The sequence below is a fragment of the Coregonus clupeaformis genome, chromosome 31, assembly GCF_020615455.1.
Source record: "Coregonus clupeaformis isolate EN_2021a chromosome 31, ASM2061545v1, whole genome shotgun sequence".
NCBI lineage: Eukaryota > Metazoa > Chordata > Actinopteri > Salmoniformes > Salmonidae > Coregonus > Coregonus clupeaformis.
In genome coordinates, this window is record NC_059222.1 from 29,422,400 (window position 1) to 29,440,882 (window position 18,483).

The following is an 18,483-nucleotide window of genomic DNA, read 5'->3' on the forward strand; positions in this document are numbered from 1 at the left end:
TTAGTCTGTTGGTACTTGCTACTGTAATCCACACATTCCTCCTCTGCTCTCCTCAATTCTTCCTTCGCTTACAGTCCCCCAGAGTAGAAAACAGAAGCCCACTTCTCTGTGTCCAGTCCTCCACTAATATACTGGCCTCACCCCTCCTCAAACAGGTGTCTCTCTCTCTCCCCAATCCAAAGGATTCCTGGAGAGACCGTAGGATGGTGTAGGATGTCAGGTCATGTGAATGGCTCTAAGTTATCCTGTTCAGTCCCTTGGTAACACAACCCTTACACTATCAAAGCAGTCAACTAAACAACACAAAGAGACAAAAACAAGGGCAGTATCGTAGAGTCAAATATGACTTTTTTCTCTCTCTTCTCTCTCTCTGTTAAAATTAACAGTATAAAGACCTTATGTGCCCACCACACCCACATAGTTTCAACAATGCCAGGGCATTCATCTATACAGGGACACAAAGGCCATATTGTGCCTTAGGTTCAAGTGCAGCTGATTTTCTTGAATGAACCACCAGACGAAGCATAGAGACTAGGCTAGACTATGCATACCCACTGGGCACAGACGTCAATTCAACGTCTATTCCACGTTGGTTTAATGTCATTTCATTGAAATGATGTGAAAACAACGTTGATTCAACCAGTGTGTCCCCATTGGGTACTCTCTATATGTAATACTGTACGTAAGATAAGATCAGTGATTTTACATCAGTGCTTCATTAACCAGTTTCATTTACATTTACATTTTAGTCATTTAGCAGACGCTCTTATCCAGAGCGACTTACAGTTAGTGAGTGCATACATTATTTTTTCACACTGGCCCCCCGTGGGAATCGAACACACAACCCTGGCGTTGCAAACGCCATGCTCTACCAACTGAGCTACATCCCTGCCAGCCATTCCCTCCCCTACCCTGGACGACGCTGGGCCAATTGTGCGCCGCCCCATGGGTCTCCCGGTCGCGGCCGGCTACGACAGAGCCTGGAAGTATTGAGTTAGTATTGAGGGTTATCGTAAAACAAACTAACCAGGTGAAACTAAAAGTGTGCTTGTTGTGGTTTTGAATTAACGTCCCTTCTGAACTGGACAGAAGCTTTTAAAGTAGAAGCTGATACTTGACCACCACCTGAGCATAAGTTATGTACAGTATGTGATAGTACCAGACCAAGACCAACTCAGTTTACTGCATCTATCATTTATGAACAAATAAGTGTTTTGAAGGTTACTATAAAAGAAACGTGTGGCACCAAAACCAAACCTCATAAATAACCCTTCTGAATTTCTCAAAAACTATAGCCTGCAGTGAATCTTAAAAACTTGACCACTGACTGAGCATAAACAATGTGAGGGAGGGCAAGTATGCTACAAATGCCCCATCCAACCATGGCAAGCTTCCATCCATCTGCAGAAAGAACACTGAAACAAAACATATTCTCAAAACATTGCTGAATTTTCAACATTGTGGTAAGAGTTCTGCTGTGGACAGAACAGAGGAACCCGTTCATGTCTGTATAAAAGCCCGCAGTAACACCCACATGAACTACACAGACCAGAGACACTCAGCATGCCCAGACAGTGTTCAAGTACTACTCCCATCCAACACGAACACTGATACTTTATAGCAGATAACATGGGTGCCTAGTATGGACATATATTCAGATGGATTTGGGTTGAAGGAATCTGAGTGATTCTCTTCTATCAGAGGAAGTCACATTTATGTCATCAATGACTGTCATTTGTTTGTTCTGACCAACCAACTGCTATTCCATTTCACATCATGGTTCCGTAGTTAGTTGTTGAAGTTGTAGTACAGTTTGTACGAACTGAAACAAATGTAATATTATGTTGCACTCTCTGTATTTCATTCAACTTTTGGTTGGAGTGATACAGTCTTATCTTCCATAAAGACAAGGCTAGGCTATAAGACTAAGCTACAGTAAGGAACTCACAGGTGCAGAAGTATACTAAGGACACAGAAGCCATTATGAAGGCTTTCTGGAAAGCCCCTGTGGATGTGGAAGATTATGAAGGTAAAGTTTAAGTCCCTAGACAGGATAATATCCAGCTATTTCAAACTGCTTCCTTGCCAAACTGCATCCTTCTTCCCCCTCCAGAGAGAGAGAGAGAGAGAGAAGACTAGAGAGGTCTATGTCTATTAGATTACAGGAAAATCTGAATCTAACCACATTAGATTGTGAGCAGCTGCTGCCTTCCAGGGTTTCTATGGCAGATTAGAGAGTTGAAATAGAAGAGGTGGAAGGTTCAACCAACAGCCTCTGGTTGTTTCACAATCATATCAAAGACTGCTGACATGAAATGGTATTATAAAAAAAGTATAAGAAAGAATATCCGAACCCTCACATATCTGATCCCTTGGGCACCACCTTGGATGGATACCTTTAAGAAAACCCTGTCTTACTCACTCCTCTCTCCCTTTTTCAACCTCTCCTCTGCCTGTCTCTCTCCCACAATTTCACTCTCTACACAGTTGAAACCAAGCCCGACCCTCTTGATTAAAACATTTGTTTTTAAATACCTTATTTACATAAGTATTCAGACCCTTTGCTATGAGACTCGAAATTGAGCTCAGGTGCATCCTGTTTCCATTGACCATCTTCGAGATGTTTCTACATCTTGATTGGAGTCCACCTGTGGTAAATTCAATTGATTTGACATGATTTGGAAAGGCACACACCTGTCTACAGTGGGGAGAACAAGTATTTGATACACTGCCGATTTTGCAGGTTTTCCTACGTACAAAGCATGTAGAGGTCTGTAATTTTTATCACAGGTACACTTCAACTGTGAGAGACGGAATCTAAAAAAAAAATCCAGAAAATCACATTGTATGATTTTTAAGTAATTAATTTGCATTTTATTGCATTTTATTGCATGACATAAGTATTTGATCACCTACCAACCAGTAAGAATTCCGGCTCTCACAGACCTGTTAGTTTTTCTTTAAGAAGCCCTCCTGTTCATTACCTGTATAAAAGACACCTGTCCACACACTCAATCAAACAGACTCCAACCTCTCCACAATGTCCAAGACCAGAGAGCTGTGTAAGGACATCAGGGATAAAATTGTAGACCTGCACAAGGCTGGGATGGGCTACAGGACAATAGGCAAGCAGCTTGGTGAGAAGGCAACAACTGTTGGCGCAATTATTAGAAAATGGAAGATGTTCAAGATGACGGTCAATCAACCTCGGCCTGGGGCTCCATGCAAGATCTCACCTCGTGGGGCATCAATGATCATGAGGAAGGTGAGGGATCAGCCCAGAACTACACGGCAGGACCTGGTCAATGACCTGAAGAGAGCTGGGACCACAGTCTCAAAGAAAACCATTAGTAACACACTACGCCGTCATGGATTAAAATCCTGCAGTGCACGCAAGGTCCCCCTGCTCAAGCCAGCGCATGTCCAGGCCCGTCTGAAGTTTGCCAATGACCATCTGGATGATCCAGAGGAGGAATGAGAGAAGGTCATGTGGTCTGATGAGACAAAAATAGAGCTTTTTAGTCTAAACTCCACTCGCCGTGTTTGGAGGATGAAGAATGATGAGTACAACCCCAAGAACACCATCTCAACCGTGAAGCATGGAGGTGGAAACATCATTCTTTGGGGATGCTTTTCTGCAAAGGGGACAGGACGACTACACCGTATTGAGGGGAGGATGGATGGGGCCATACATCGCGAGATCTTGGCCAACAACCTCCTTCCCTCAGTAAGAGCATAGAAGATGGGTCGTGGCTGGGTCTTCCAGCATGACAACGACCCGAAACACACAGCCAGGGCAACTAAGGAGTGGCTCCGTAAGAAGCATCTCAAGGTCCTGGAGTGGCCTAGCCAGTCTCCAGACCTGAACCCAATAGAAAATCTTTGGAGGGAGCTGAAAGTCCATATTGCCCAGCGACAGCCCCGAAACCTGAAGGATCTGGAGAAGGTCTGTATGGAGGAGTGGGCCAAAATCCCTGCTGCAGTGTGTGCAAACCTGGTCAAGACCTACAGGAAACGTATGATCTCTGTAATTGCAAACAAAGGTTTCTGTACCAAATATTAAGTTCTGCTTTTCTGATGTATCAAATACTTATGTCATGCAATAAAATGCAAATTAATTACTTAAAAATCATACAATGTGATTTTCTGGATTTTTGTCTCTCAGAGTTGAAGTGTACCTATGATAAAAATGACAGACCTCTACATGCTTTGTAAGTAGGAAAACCTGCAAAATCGGCAGTGTATCAAATACTTGTTCTCCCCACTGTATATATGTTCCCACAGTTGACAGTGCATGTCAGAGCAAAGACCAAGCCATGAGGTCAAAGGAATTGTCCGTAGAGCTCCGAGACAGGATTGTGTTGAGGGACAGATATGGGGAAGGGTACCAAAACATTTCTGCAGCATTGGTCCCCAAAAACACAGTGGCCTCCACCATTCTTAAATGGAATAAGTTTTGAACCACCCAGGCTCTTCCTAGAGCTGGCCGCCCAGCCAAACTGAGCAACCGGGGAGAAGGGCCTTGGTCAGGGAAGTGACCAAGAACCTGATGGTCACTCTGACAGAGCTTTAGAGTTCCTCTGTGGAGATGGGTGAAACTTCCAGAAGGACAACAATCTCTGCAGCACTCCACCAATCAGGCCTTTATGGTAGAGTGGACAGACGGAAGCCACTCCTCAGTAAAAGGCACATGACAGCCCGCTTGGAGTTTGCCAAAAAGCACCTAAAGACTCTCAGACCATGAGAAACAAGATTCTCTGGTCTGATAAAACCAAGATTGAACTCTTTGGCCTGAATGCCAAGCGTTGTGTCTGGAGGAAACCTGGCACCATCCCTACGGTGATGCATGGTGGTGGCAGCATCATGCTGTGGGGATGTTTTTCAGCGGCAGGGACTGGGAGACTAGTCAGGATTGAGGCAAAGATGAATAGAGCAAGGTACAGAGATCCTCGATGTAAACCTGCTCCAGAGTGCTCAGGACCTCAGACTGGGGCGAAGGTTTACCTTCCAACAGGACAACGACCCTAAGCACACAGCCAAGACAATGCAGGAGGGGCTTCGAGACAAGTCTCTGAATGTCCTTGAGTGGCCCAGCCAGAGCCCGGACTTGAACCCGATCTAACATCTCTGGAGAGACCTGAAAATAGCTGTGCAGCAACGCTCCCCATCCAACCTGACAGAGCTTGAGAGGATCTGCAAAGAAGAATGGGAGAAACTCCCCAAATACAGGTGTGCCAAGCTTGTAGCGTCATACCCAAGAAGACTTGATGATGTAACCGCTGCCAAAGGTGCTTCAACAAAGTACTGAGTAAATGGTCTGAATTACTTATGTAAATGTGATATTAAAGTTTTTTATGTGTAATACATTTGCAAACATTTCTAAACCTATTTTTGCTTTGTCATTATCGGGTATTGTGTGTGGATTGATGAGGGGGAAAAAAACTATATAATCAATTTTAGAATAAGGCTGTAACGTAACAAAATGTGGAAAAAGTTAAGGGGTCTGAATACTTTCCGAAGGCACTTTGTATCTTTGTCCTGACAAAGATTGAAATGCTACCATTTCATTAGGCTAACTTTTACTGTGGGCCAAATTATGAGTTTTTTTTTTACAGTTATAGAAATTAGGGGTGTCTATAGGTAACATTAGAGTAGAAACAGAGACATTATGTTAACATGAGTGTGTAAACCAATTAGAAAGATGATGCCCGATGTAAAAATAACACACACACCCAAACACAGTGTACGCACGCACACACACACACACTAAGAAGAAGGAATACATAATTCCCTGATGACAGAGAAAGCTGGGAGGTGGTGTCCCTCCTATCCCCCAGAACTCCGACCTGCTCCGACATCAGAAAACTACGTGATAATGAAGAGAGGGACAAACTTCCCTGGAAAACTGGGAAGTGCTCCTTAGGCAGGAGAAGTCAATGCTTTTAAAAGGACATCTAAAATAACCTGTATGTGAACGGTCAGCCACGAGGCAACTTCAAGATTTCAAGATTCCAAATTACACTTCAATATGTCAAATTCAGACAGTGATCAAATGTGTGTGAAGAGAGCTGCAGTGGTACTTTTAACTCCACTATGTGTTCCATTGGAGGAGGCTGAAGGGGGGCCTGACGGGTCTGCTAAGGAAATCAGCACCAGTAATGGCCAAATCCCCTGGGCTGGACTGGAGCTTTCTCTGAAACCACTGGCAATACCACCAAATACACTCTCTCCCTCTCTCTCTTTTCCACTCACACTAAATAATTTGCCCTGGTGTGTGTTGTCTTCTATACTTCTTCTCTAGCCTGGTCCCAGATCAGTATGCACTTTAGCCAACATCTCTAACTGTTGTTATAATGACAGATCTGTACTTATCTGGGACTAGGCTACTACTTCTCCTCTGCAAGTCAGAATCATAACAGCCACAATAGCCTACTAAGTGTAATGCTTAGTAAATGCCAAACTGTTTGTCTGCTGCCTTCTTGACACAGATCTCTCTTGATGAACAGCTTTTAATCTCATCGGGATCCCCTGGATGTATAAAGGATGAATAACTCAAAAAGTGATAACTTATCCTATCATTCTGCCACCCTTCTTTTCAATGGAAGGGGGCGTGTCTATCAAAGAGTTCTCCTAGCAGTTAACCAATCAATCACTGTCCTGCCCGAGGCCACAGAGCTGTATAATGCCTGTTATTGGCTCTGAGAGAATCACAATAAAAACACACAACCTCTCTATCTTCTCTCTACAGTAAAACGATCTGCTGGAAATCATTCAGCATTGTCATAAAACTGACACAGAGAGAAAGTATCGTTAAAACAAGCTGGTACTGACTGGCTCTTTCTTTCTCCCTCTTTCTCTCTTTCCCTCTCTCTCGCTCTCTTTCTCTCTCTATCTATCTTTCTCTCTCTCTTTCTCTCTCTCTTTCTCTCTCTCGCTCTCTCTCTCTCTAGAGACATATCATTATCTAGTGAGTTTTATTCGCTGGCGGTTGAAGTAATAACTACGTTCAGAATCCCTTATCATGCACAAATTTGCCCTAGCAGACACATCCCATCCATGCCATTTGTCACGTGACAAAGCTAAATGGAAACCAGATCGACTAACAACACAACGAACGATGGACAACGTCAGAAAAAGTGATGTGTCAACAACCCATGGCTAAGAGAGAGAAACAGAGGGAAGGAGAGAGAGAAGAGAGAAACAGATGGGCAGAGACAGACAGAGAGAGAAAGAGAGGGAGAGAGGACAACAGACAGAGAATTGGGTTAAGGTAAGGGGGACCTAGAGAAAGAGAGACATTTAGTAAATGGAGACTTACAGCTCTGTATTTAGTGGCCACCTCATTCTTGTCCTTGACGAGCTGTGTGTTCTGTTCCTCCAGCTCTCGGACCCTGGCTAGCAGACGGTCGCTCTGCTCTATAGCCCTCCTCAGCTCCTCTCTCTCTCTCATCCCTGCCTCCTGGGTCTGAGTCTGAGCTTGAGTACACTGCTGCAGCGATAGAGACCCAACCTGCAGCAACACACACACACACACAGACCACTCTCCTTTAGCTGGCTGGCTGGCTGGCTCTCGCTGCTGTCTGGAGTCTGGGCTGCTCCCCCCATCCCACCCTACACACACACGCTGCCTTCCCTGTACCTCAGCACCCCCCTACACATGCACGCACACACACACACACACACACACACCGGCATGCGCGTGTGCACACGCACACATGCACACGCACTCGCACACGCACTCGCACACACACATGCACACGCATACACTCACACACACACACCTCTCTCTCTCTCCAGATGGGGCCTTCTCCTGACCCACTCTCTTTAAAACAATATAACATGTCCTCCTGTGGGCTGTGGCTGCTACTCCCCTGCTGAACTAAAGACCTCTGGAAAGTAAATACCTCTATACTGCTGCTGCTGCTGATGCTGTCGTCGCAGTGTCCTGGAATTTGATCTAACAGCTCTGATATTGACAGGTAAGAAAGAGGAGAGAACTGGGCTTATGGAAACATACACAGCGCTATAGTGTGTGGAGAGAGATAACATCTGTTCATGTTATCATACTTAACATGTACGTGGAGGAGAATCCATCAGAAATACAGCATAGTGATTCTTAAATCTTAGCTAGACATTTACACGAACACCTGATTCTATTGTTTGTCAATCAATCAATTGATATCGTCCCAGAGGGAATTTTACTGTAATTCTCTGGAAACCATTCCAGACCATTCCATATATTGTCCTATACATTATCTCCAGCTGTTCCTGTCATTGTAGGAGTTTCATCCTCATGTACAGTACAGTGCGTTCCAGGAAGTGAGGTGTACCTGGCACGCAAGGGTCAGAGGTTAGAGGTCAGACAGCTGGTGAGCTGCTTTATGGAGACAGATGGAGATGACAGGATGGTAATGATATCTTTACATGTTTACAAAGTACCAGCCCTTGTCTTTGTCCATGCGTCTCTCTCATCAGCACCACATAGCCTCTGACCCTAACACATCACCCACTCCAGTCCATTGGTTTTCTTTAGTTAAACAGTCCTCTATCAAAGTTTGAGCCCCCTGACAAGTTATCACAAACATACAATAACACTCTCAGTTGAATGCAGCCCGCCATGAGAAAATTGGGCCTGCTTCTCTAAATCAAATGTGTTTTCTTTGAAATACTTTAGATGCACTTGATTGAGCTTGGCAGCTTGCCTAGCACAACAGAGCCAATGGAATTGTCCCAAAAGTGCACATCCAGCCTACCTGGCACACCAGACAACCAAGCTAAATCAAGTAATTGAAAGAAAACAAATAGTATTTTGACCCTGCAGGTCTGGGTCCCAGGAGCGTTCCAAAGGGATTTGAGGTGAATCAGAGAGAACAACAGAGGTTTAGGAACAATCTCTCTCAGTCCAGTGGATAGTCAGCTCAAGTGCCCTCTCTGCTAGATAGTCTTGGAGCCAACCAACATACAGTGGTAGAGAAGGTGTAGTGCGGTCACCAAGTTTGCAGTCTCATTCATTTGCACTGCTCAGGGAAGGGAAAACACCACTCCTGGAGGACGGTAATGCCTGCAGGCTATTGTTCAAGCACAACACTAATACATCTGATTCAAATAATCTGTCAAACTAAAGGCTAGTTAGATTATTTTAATCTGATGTGCTGGGTGCACACACTGCAGCCCACGGTTTAAAGTGCATTTATTACTGTTGGCTGGACCAGCCTAAATCTGTGTCCCAAATGCCACCCTTCCCTACATAGTGCATTACTTTTGGCCAGAGCCCTATGAGCCTTGGTCAAAAGTAGTGCACTAGGTAATAGGGTGCCATTTGGGACGTGCATTATGCCTGATATTGTATTTGTGTGACAAACTAAGCCAGACTATCAATGCCTTCTTGTGCATACTTGATCTCTGGAACAGCACTTCATATGAAGGCCATAAATGTCCATATTTGATGTATTCTACATGGCACTGAAGTGCACTTGGCATGTAACCTTGGCCTACATGCTGTCCAGAACAACGAGAAGTCTTGCAGCCTTCATTTAGACTTTTACTGTGCACCAGGGCAAATCAATCTTCTCTTATTTTCTCTCTTTACCTAACAAGATTCTACAAGCAATTCTGGCTCGCCTACAAAAACGCATAAATTTGTAGTTTCCTTGTGTGGAAAAACAGATGTGAACACATTTTCCACAGCTCGATCTGAAGAAGTTTGAAAAGAAAAGCTGTCTAAAATACACACACACACATACACACACACACAGCAATAGAAAAACCTGTCGCAGCTTGAGCCAAGGTATCTGTGTCACTGGAAAAGAGCTGTCATTAGCCCAACTCTATAACCCTAACCTCAACAAAGGGTTTACCTCTTCAAACTCATGTACAGTTTGTCAACTAACAATGACAGGGAAGCATTGAGTCAAGTGTCTGTGGGTAATCGCCTTGTTGTCCAAATATGATTTAAGATGTGTGTTTTTAACCAACATTGAGGATACACACTGAGAAAACTTCCCTTGGCTACAGTCAGCTGAATAGACAGTATTTTACTTGTCAGGGCTGGATTTATTGTCACACTCAACATCATTCTGCACATTAGCTCCATAGCCCTCAGTACTCCTAAGCACGGGGAAGATATTAAAGGTGGCACATCAATGGTTCACCTTTCACATAATCACAGTGCTAAGCTTTATAAGCCTTGGGTATTGTCTATGTGAATAAGGCAGCTAACCCTAATGAACCTCTGTCTTTGTTAATGTACATCCCCCTCCTGCTTGATGAATGGGACTTATTGTGGAGCAAAGTGTTCATGTTTTGACTTGAAGGGGGAGGATGTTTGTCCAATCAGAAAATGTCAAAAAAACACATACACAGGAGCACGCATGCACACACATAAAGTGAGGGAAAAAAGTATTTGATCCCCTGCTGATTTTGTACATTTGCCCACTGACAAAGAAATGATCAGTCTATAATTTTAATGGTAGGTTTATTTGAACAGTGAGAGACAGAATAACAACAAAAATCCAGAAAAACGCATGTCAAAAAATTTACCCCCTCTCAATCAGAAAGATTTCTGGCTCCCAGGTGTCTTTTATACAGGTAACGAGCTGAGATTAGGAGCACACTCTTAAAGGGAGTGCTCCTAATCTCAGTTTGTTACCTGTATAAAAGACACCTGTCCACAGAAGCAATCAATCAATCAGATTCCAAACTCTCCACCATGGCCAAGACCAAAGAGCTCTCCAAGGATGTCAGGGACAAGATTGTAGACCGACACAAGGCTGGAATGGGCTACAAGACCATCGCCAAGCAGCTTGGTGAGAAGGTGACAACAGTTGGTGCGATTATTCGCAAATGGAAGAAACACAAAAGAACTGTCAATCTCCCTCGGCCTGGGGCTCCATGCAAGATCTCACCTCGTGGAGTTGCAATGATCATGAGAACGGTGAGGAATCAGCCCAGAACTACACGGGAGGATCTTGTCAATGATCTCAAGGCAGCTGGGACCATAGTCACCATGAAAATTTTTTGTAAAACACTATGCTGTGAAGGACTGAAATCCTGCAGCGCCCGCAAGGTCCCAATGCTCAAGAAAGCACATATACAGGCCCGTCTGAAGTTTGCCAATGAACATCTGAATGATTCAGATGAGAACTGGGTGAAAGTGTTGTGGTACAAAATCAGCAGGGGATAAAATACTTTTTTCCCTCACTGTATGTATGTATGCACACACACACACACACGCACACACGCATACACACACACACACACACACACACACACATACATACATTTATGTGATTCATTCACATTGTTACTTTCCAGTGAACTGATCTTTCCATTTTATCTACAGTGAGGGAAAAAAGTATTTGATCCCCTGCTGATTTTGTACGTTTGCCCACTGACAAAGAAATGATCAGTCTATAATTTTAATGGTAGGTTTATTTGAACAGTGAGAGACAGAATAACAACAAAAATCCAGAAAAACGCATGTCAAAAAATTTACCCCCTCTCAATCAGAAAGATTTCTGGCTCCCAGGTGTCTTTTATACAGGTAACGAGCTGAGGTTAGGAGCACATTCTTAAAGGGAGTGCTCCTAATCGCAGCTTGTTACCTGTATAAAAGACACCTGTCCACAGAAGCAATCAATCAATCAGATTCCAAACTCTCCACCATGGCCAAGACCAAAGAGCTCTCCAAGGATGTCAGGGACAAGATTGTAGACCGACACAAGGCTGGAATGGGCTACAAGACCATCGCCAAGCAGCTTGGTGAGAAGGTGACAACAGTTGGTGCGATTATTCGCAAATGGAAGAAACACAAAAGAACTGTCAATCTCCCTCGGCCTGGGGTTTCTAATAACCTTGTCCTGAAACTCTACAGTAACTTACTGGCCAATTGTTGCCAGTAATTTACTGTAATTCAGAATACGTACCATACCACATTTTTGGAGCGCCAAAAACCTTTTGAACATTAGTGGGTGCATGGTATTGTTGTTACTCAGACATTAACATATTTTGAGGCGTGTCTTGTAAGAGGCTATATTTGTTGCACCCGTTAGTGAGAGTGGTGTACCAATTTAAGCGATATGTGGTAGTAGTTCCCTAACAATCAAATGTATATAGGGAACAGATCAGAATGGTAGCAGCAGGTCTTAAAACCTTTTAATATTTATCCATAGGGCGCCAGGTAGCCTAGTAGTTAAGAGTGTTTGACCAGTAATCGAAGGGTTCGAATCCCAGAGCTGGCAACGTGGAAAAATCTGACGTTCTGCCCTTGAGCAAGGCAGTTAAGCCCCAACAACAACTGCTCCCCGGACGTCGATTAAGGCAGCCCTCTGCACCTCTCTGATTCAGAGGAGTTGGATTAAATGCGGAAGACACATTTAGGTTGAATGCATTGTTGTCCAACTGTAGGAACAATTCCAGTACTGGGAAACCAATGATATCTCAATGATATTGCAAAGCCCTTAAATGCCTGGAATGTACAGTACTTTCACTGCATTGACCTGAGGGTATCTGTACTGTACCACCCACTGGTTTCACATCAGTCTGTGTAAAATAATACTAAGCCCTACGATCTTAACCTACACGGTTTCACTTCATAATAAGAAAGTAGTGATGATTTTAAGAACTATTAACTATTAACATAACATTTTTTAGACATTTTAGTCATTTAGCAGACACTCTTATCCAGAGCGACTTACAGTTAGTGAGTGCATACATTTTTCATACTGAACAACGAGAGGGGTTGGGTTAAATGCGTAGAGCATGGCGCTTGCAACGCCAGGGTTGTGGGTCCGATTCCCACAGGGGGCCAGTATGAAAAAAATAAAATAAAAAATAAAATAAAATGTATGCACTCACTAGCTGTAAGTCGCTCTGGATAAGAGCGTCTGCTAAATGACTAAAATGTAAAAATGTAAAATGAATACATTCAGTTGTCCAACTGACTAGGTATCCCCATGTCCATTTGATCTGTTTTGCCCTGTAATCACGGCCAGTTTGGAAGCCTTTGTTTAGGTCTCTAAAGGTGTAAGTGATATAAAACACCTAGTATTCATTAATATGCTGTAATATGCAAATGTCTACAGCCAACCTGCTTTCTCTAATCCCTTGTAATGACAGCAAAATACTGTAGAAATCATTTTCTTACAGTTTAATAGTCACTTTTACTGTATTGTACTGTGTTTCATTGCTCTGGCATCAAGTTACCATGAATATCTCAGTATTGTATTGGCACTATCCAGAGATAGTCAGAGATATATCATAAGATATATTGTTGTAATTACAATTATTTTGAAGACCAACTTAACTACAAAAACATTTTCAGTAACAGTTTTACAGAAACATTTTACTTGCTATGACTGTGATATGTAATTTTTTTTAAATTAACCTTGGTTCAATGCACTGACTCTAAGGACAAGAGCACACGCTAAATGACTAAAATGTAAATGCAAAAATGAAAACTTGCATAGAACACTGGATAATATGTCACTGCATGGGTAATTCCAGTAAGAAACCGTAAATTTGATTACAGTAAAAAATCTGGTACTGTAAAATGGATTACCGCATTAATGGACTACAGTAGCTGTACTGTAAAAGCAATTACAGTAACTTTTACTAGCCAATTTCTGCCAGTAAGTTACTGTAAATTTTACAGGAAACGTTTTAAAGTGTGGTCAGTGTGAAGGTGAATGGGACATTTTCAACAAATCTTCTCAATTTGTATGAAGAGTGTATCACTGTTTGTAAACTGTTTAATACATGAATGATATACTTTATTCCAATGTCAATTTTGAAATATATAGATAATCTCTTATCTCTCTTTATTCGAATATCAACCTTTTGGAGCACCTTCCTCTCTCCTGGTTGACTGTGATATTGACCCAATGGTGGTCACCCTATCTCTGGCTTATTTGGCTGTATCTCTCTCTATTCACATTCACCACACCTGTAGGAACAATTCTAGCACTGGGAAACCAATGATAGCTCAACTCCAAGATACTGCAAAGCCCTTAAATGCCTGGAATGTACAGTACTTTCACTGCATTGACCTGAGGGTATCTGTACTGTACCACCCACTGGTTTCACATCAGGCTGTGTAAAATAATACTAAGCCCTACAATCTTAACCTACACGGTTTCACTTCATAATAGGAAGGTAGTGATGATTTTAAGAAATAACTATTAACATAACCCTGAACAACTAGAGGGGTAGGGTTAAATGCAGAAGACACATTTAGGTTGAATGCATTGTTGTCCAACTGTAGGAACAATTCCAGTACTGGGAAACCAATGATATCTCAATGATATTGCAAAGCCCTTAAATGCCTGGAATGTACAGTACTTTCACTGCATTGACCTGAGGGTATCTGTACTGTACCACCCACTGGTTTCACATCAGTCTGTGTAAAATAATACTAAGCCCTACGATCTTAACCTACTACGGTTTCACTTCATAATAAGAAAGTAGTGATGATTTTAAGAACTATTAACTATTAACATAACATTTTTTAGACATTTTAGTCATTTAGCAGACACTCTTATCCAGAGCGACTTACAGTTAGTGAGTGCATACATTTTTCATACTGAACAACGAGAGGGGTTGGGTTAAATGCGTAGAGCATGGCGCTTGCAACGCCAGGGTTGTGGGTCCGATTCCCACGGGGGCCAGTATGAAAAAAAAAAAAAAAAAAAAAATGTATGCACTCACTAGCTGTAAGTCGCTCTGGATAAGAGCGTCTGCTAAATGACTAAAATTTAAAAATTTAAAATGAATACATTCAGTTGTCCAACTGACTAGGTATCCCCATGTCCATTTGATCTGTTTTGCCCTGTAATCACGGCCAGTTTGGAAGCCTTTGTTTAGGCCTCTAAAGGTGTAAGTGATATAAAACACCTAGTATTCATTAATATGCTGTAATATGCAAATGTCTACAGCCAACCTGCTTTCTCTAATCCCTTGTAATGACAGCAAAATACTGTAGAAATCATTTTCTTACAGTTTAATAGTCACTTTTACTGTATTGTACTGTGTTTCATTGCTCTGGCATCAAGTTACCATGAATATCTCAGTATTGTATTGGCACTATCCAGAGATAGTCAGAGATATATCATAAGATATATTGTTGTAATTACAATTATTTTGAAGACCAACTTAACTACAAAAATATTTTCAGTAACAGTTTTACAGAAACATTTTACTTGCTATGACTGTGATATGTAATTTTTTTTAAATTAACCTTGGTTCAATGCACTGACTCTAAGGACAAGAGCACACGCTAAATGACCAAAATGTAAATGCAAAAATGAAAACTTGCATAGAACACTGGATAATATGTCACTGCATGGGTAATTCCAGTAAGAAACCGTAAATTTGATTACAGTAACATTTTTGGTACTGTAAAATGGATTACCGCATTAATGGACTACAGTAGCTGTACTGTAAAAGCAATTACAGTAACTTTTACTAGCCAATTTCTGCCAGTAAGTTACTGTAAATTTTACAGGAAACGTTTTACAGTGTGGTCAGTGTGAAGGTGAATGGGACATTTTCAACAAATCTTCTCAATTTGTATGAAGAGTGTATCACTGTTTGTAAACTGTTTAATACATGAGTGATATACTTTATTCCAATGTCAATTTTGAAATATATAGATAATCTCTTATCTCTCTTTATTCGAATATCAACCTTTTGGAGCACCTTCCTCTCTCCTGGTTGACTGTGATGTTGACCCAATGGTGGTCACCCTATCTCTGGCTTATTTGGCTGTATCTCTCTCTATTCACATTCACCACACCTGTAGGAACAATTCTAGCACTGGGAAACCAATGATAGCTCAACTCCAAGATACTGCAAAGCCCTTAAATGCCTGGAATGTACAGTACTTTCACTGCATTGACCTGAGGGTATCTGTACTGTACCACCCACTGGTTTCACATCAGGCTGTGTAAAATAATACTAAGCCCTACAATCTTAACCTACACGGTTTCACTTCATAATAGGAAGGTAGTGATGATTTTAAGAAATAACTATTAACATAACCCTGAACAACTAGAGGGGTAGGGTTAAATGCGGAAGACACATTTAGGTTGAATGCATTGTTGTCCAACTGTAGGAACAATTCTAGTACTGGGAAACCAATGATAGCTCAACTCCAAGATACTGCAAAGCCCTTAAATGCCTGCAATGTACAGTACTTTCACTGCATTGACCTGCGGGTATCTGTACTGTACCACCCACTGGTTTCACATCAGTCTGTGTAAAATCATACTAAGCCCTACAATCTTAACCTACACGGTTTCACTTCATAATAAGAAGGTTGTGATATTTTAAGCAATAACTATTAACATAACCCTGAACAACTACAACACATGTAAAGCTAGGCTATTTCCTTAAAAACACACAGTACTACTATAAACAATGCCAGGTGGTTGAACTGCAGCCCAGCCCAATCTGAACCAGATTTGTCTGGCCTCTACTTGAACTCTAGTAGGTCCAGGTCACGGAGGTAAGCACACAGAGTCTTTGATCAACCGACCACTACACATGCAGGCCACTACACATACAGGCCACTACATATACAGGCCACTACACATGCAGACCTCTACACATACAGGCCACTACACATGCAGGCCTCTACATCTACAGGTGTAGAGGCCTGCGTTTGATCTCTTGGTGCATGTACGCCATTTGATTACATTAGATCAATGACATGATTGTTTTCATGTGATTACATTTCACAAGCCAAGGCCCAAGATAGAAGATCTTCAGTACAGATGTTTTGGGATGCTAAAGAATTCCAACACAGAAACATAGAGCGACAGCAGTCAAACTGGAGCTCATGGTGATCTAATAATATGCAGTGTTAATGAAATACACCCATCATCATCTTGAAAATCAAAACAGTGTAATAAAACTCTAGCTTTCAATTGAGTTTATTTAATTACAAGGTGAGACTGGTAGGTGTACACTATACTATACCTGACCAGTACACACTGTTCTGTAATGTCTTTACCCATAATAAACAGCATTATCAAGGTGCGAAAACCAGACAGCTTTTGTTGCCTTCAAAAGCTGTGTGTGTGTGTCTGTGTGTGTGTCTGTGTCTGTGTGTGTGTGTGTGTGTGTGTGTGTGTGTGTGTGTGTGTGTGTGTGTGTGTGTGTGTGTGTGTGTGTGTGTGTGTGTGTGTGTGTGTGTGTGTGTGTGTGTGTGTGTGTGTGTGTGTGTGTGTGTGTGTGTGTGTGTGTGTGTGTGTGTGTGTGTGTGTGTGTGTGTGTGTGTGTGTGTGAGAGAGAGAGAGCCCACATGGTCTGCAATGGAGAGAGACAGGCTGATGTCACAGGCTTGTTGATCATAGATTATACAGAGATATCGTCCGTCTCAGATCTGACTCACACATTACTGTACCATGCAATATGAAGTCCCACTCACTCTCAGTACAACTAAACATGCAAGCTTGACATAAAAATAACCCTAATATATTACATCCTTTCAGAGAACATTGAGACCAATATTGATTTTCAACCATTCAACCAAATTATCCCCGAAACTGCTTCCTATTTCTTCAACACAAGATCTCATGTCTTCTACCTGGCTGATTGATAGATAGTCTGTTTGCATTCCTTTGCTGCATCGGTGAGAGTGTCTCTCTAGACAGACAACATTATCACTGTCTGTCAAAGCCATAAACACTCTCTCAAGGTTAACTAACCACTAGGGAAGACTATTACTCTTCCCTGCTGAAGAAGCAGCAAGTAAAACAACAAATTCCTCCTCTCATTCAGTCACTGATTTATAAGTTCACTCACTCACTCACTCCACCTGCAGGAAGAGTAGAGACCCACACTAGACCCCCTAACTCAGGGGGTAGTCCTCCTGCAGAACAGAGGAGGGGCTGTAACCAATTTAACAAGCATGTAGAGCGAGAGAGAGAGAGAGAGAGAGAGAGAGAGAGAGAGAGAACCAGACACAGAACCAGACACAGAGAAGTGGATCCAAAGAGAAGGAGGAGAGGAGGTTCTTACATGTGCCAGTGGCTTGCTGTGGATGGCGATGATGGGTCTGTACTGATGGAAGTCTGTCTGGATGACACACACTCTCTTCTCCATCCTCACATCTCTGTCTTGGAGCTACACCCCATCCTGTCTTCATCCACCGGCCTCTGGGGAGCAAGTGTGTGTGCTCGCTGGTGCTCTGGGGAGTGTGTGTGAGTTTGTGAGTGTGTGTGTGCATGTGTGCGTGTGTGCTCGCTGCAGCCTTGCTACCTGACCCTGAGAAGAACAGATCTGTCTGGAGAAAGGGAGGAAGGGAGGAAGGGAGGAAGGGGGATGGAGAGAGGGAGGAGGAGGGATCTGACGCGCAAAAAGAAAACACAAACGAGCTTGAACATTCCCCCCCCCCGGAGGAGAGCTCTGTGTTAACCCCCTATACACTACACAACTAAGGAGAAAATTCACAAAAAGGGGATTCAGTGTGCCTGGAACTGCTAA

The 18,483-nt window shown here is 42.6% G+C and overlaps 1 protein-coding gene across 2 annotated transcripts in view; it reads right to left on the reverse strand.

Moving 5' to 3' along the window:
• The window catches only part of LOC121547431 (myosin-16), a 56,483-nt gene extending 38,243 nt beyond the window's left edge, over positions 1 to 18,240 (reverse strand). Inside the window, exons 1-2 of one of the 2 annotated variants that reach the window (XM_041858712.2) lie at positions 18,019 to 18,240; positions 7,319 to 7,510 (exon numbers count right to left, since the gene is read on the reverse strand). In XM_041858712.2, the coding sequence (XP_041714646.2) occupies positions 7,319 to 7,510; positions 18,019 to 18,102 (276 nt within the window). In that variant the 5' untranslated portion in view covers positions 18,103 to 18,240. The remainder of the gene's footprint in view (positions 1 to 7,318; positions 7,511 to 18,018) is intronic. The other variant, XM_041858714.2, reaches the window with a different exon arrangement.
• Positions 18,241 to 18,483: the final 243 nt, after the last annotated feature.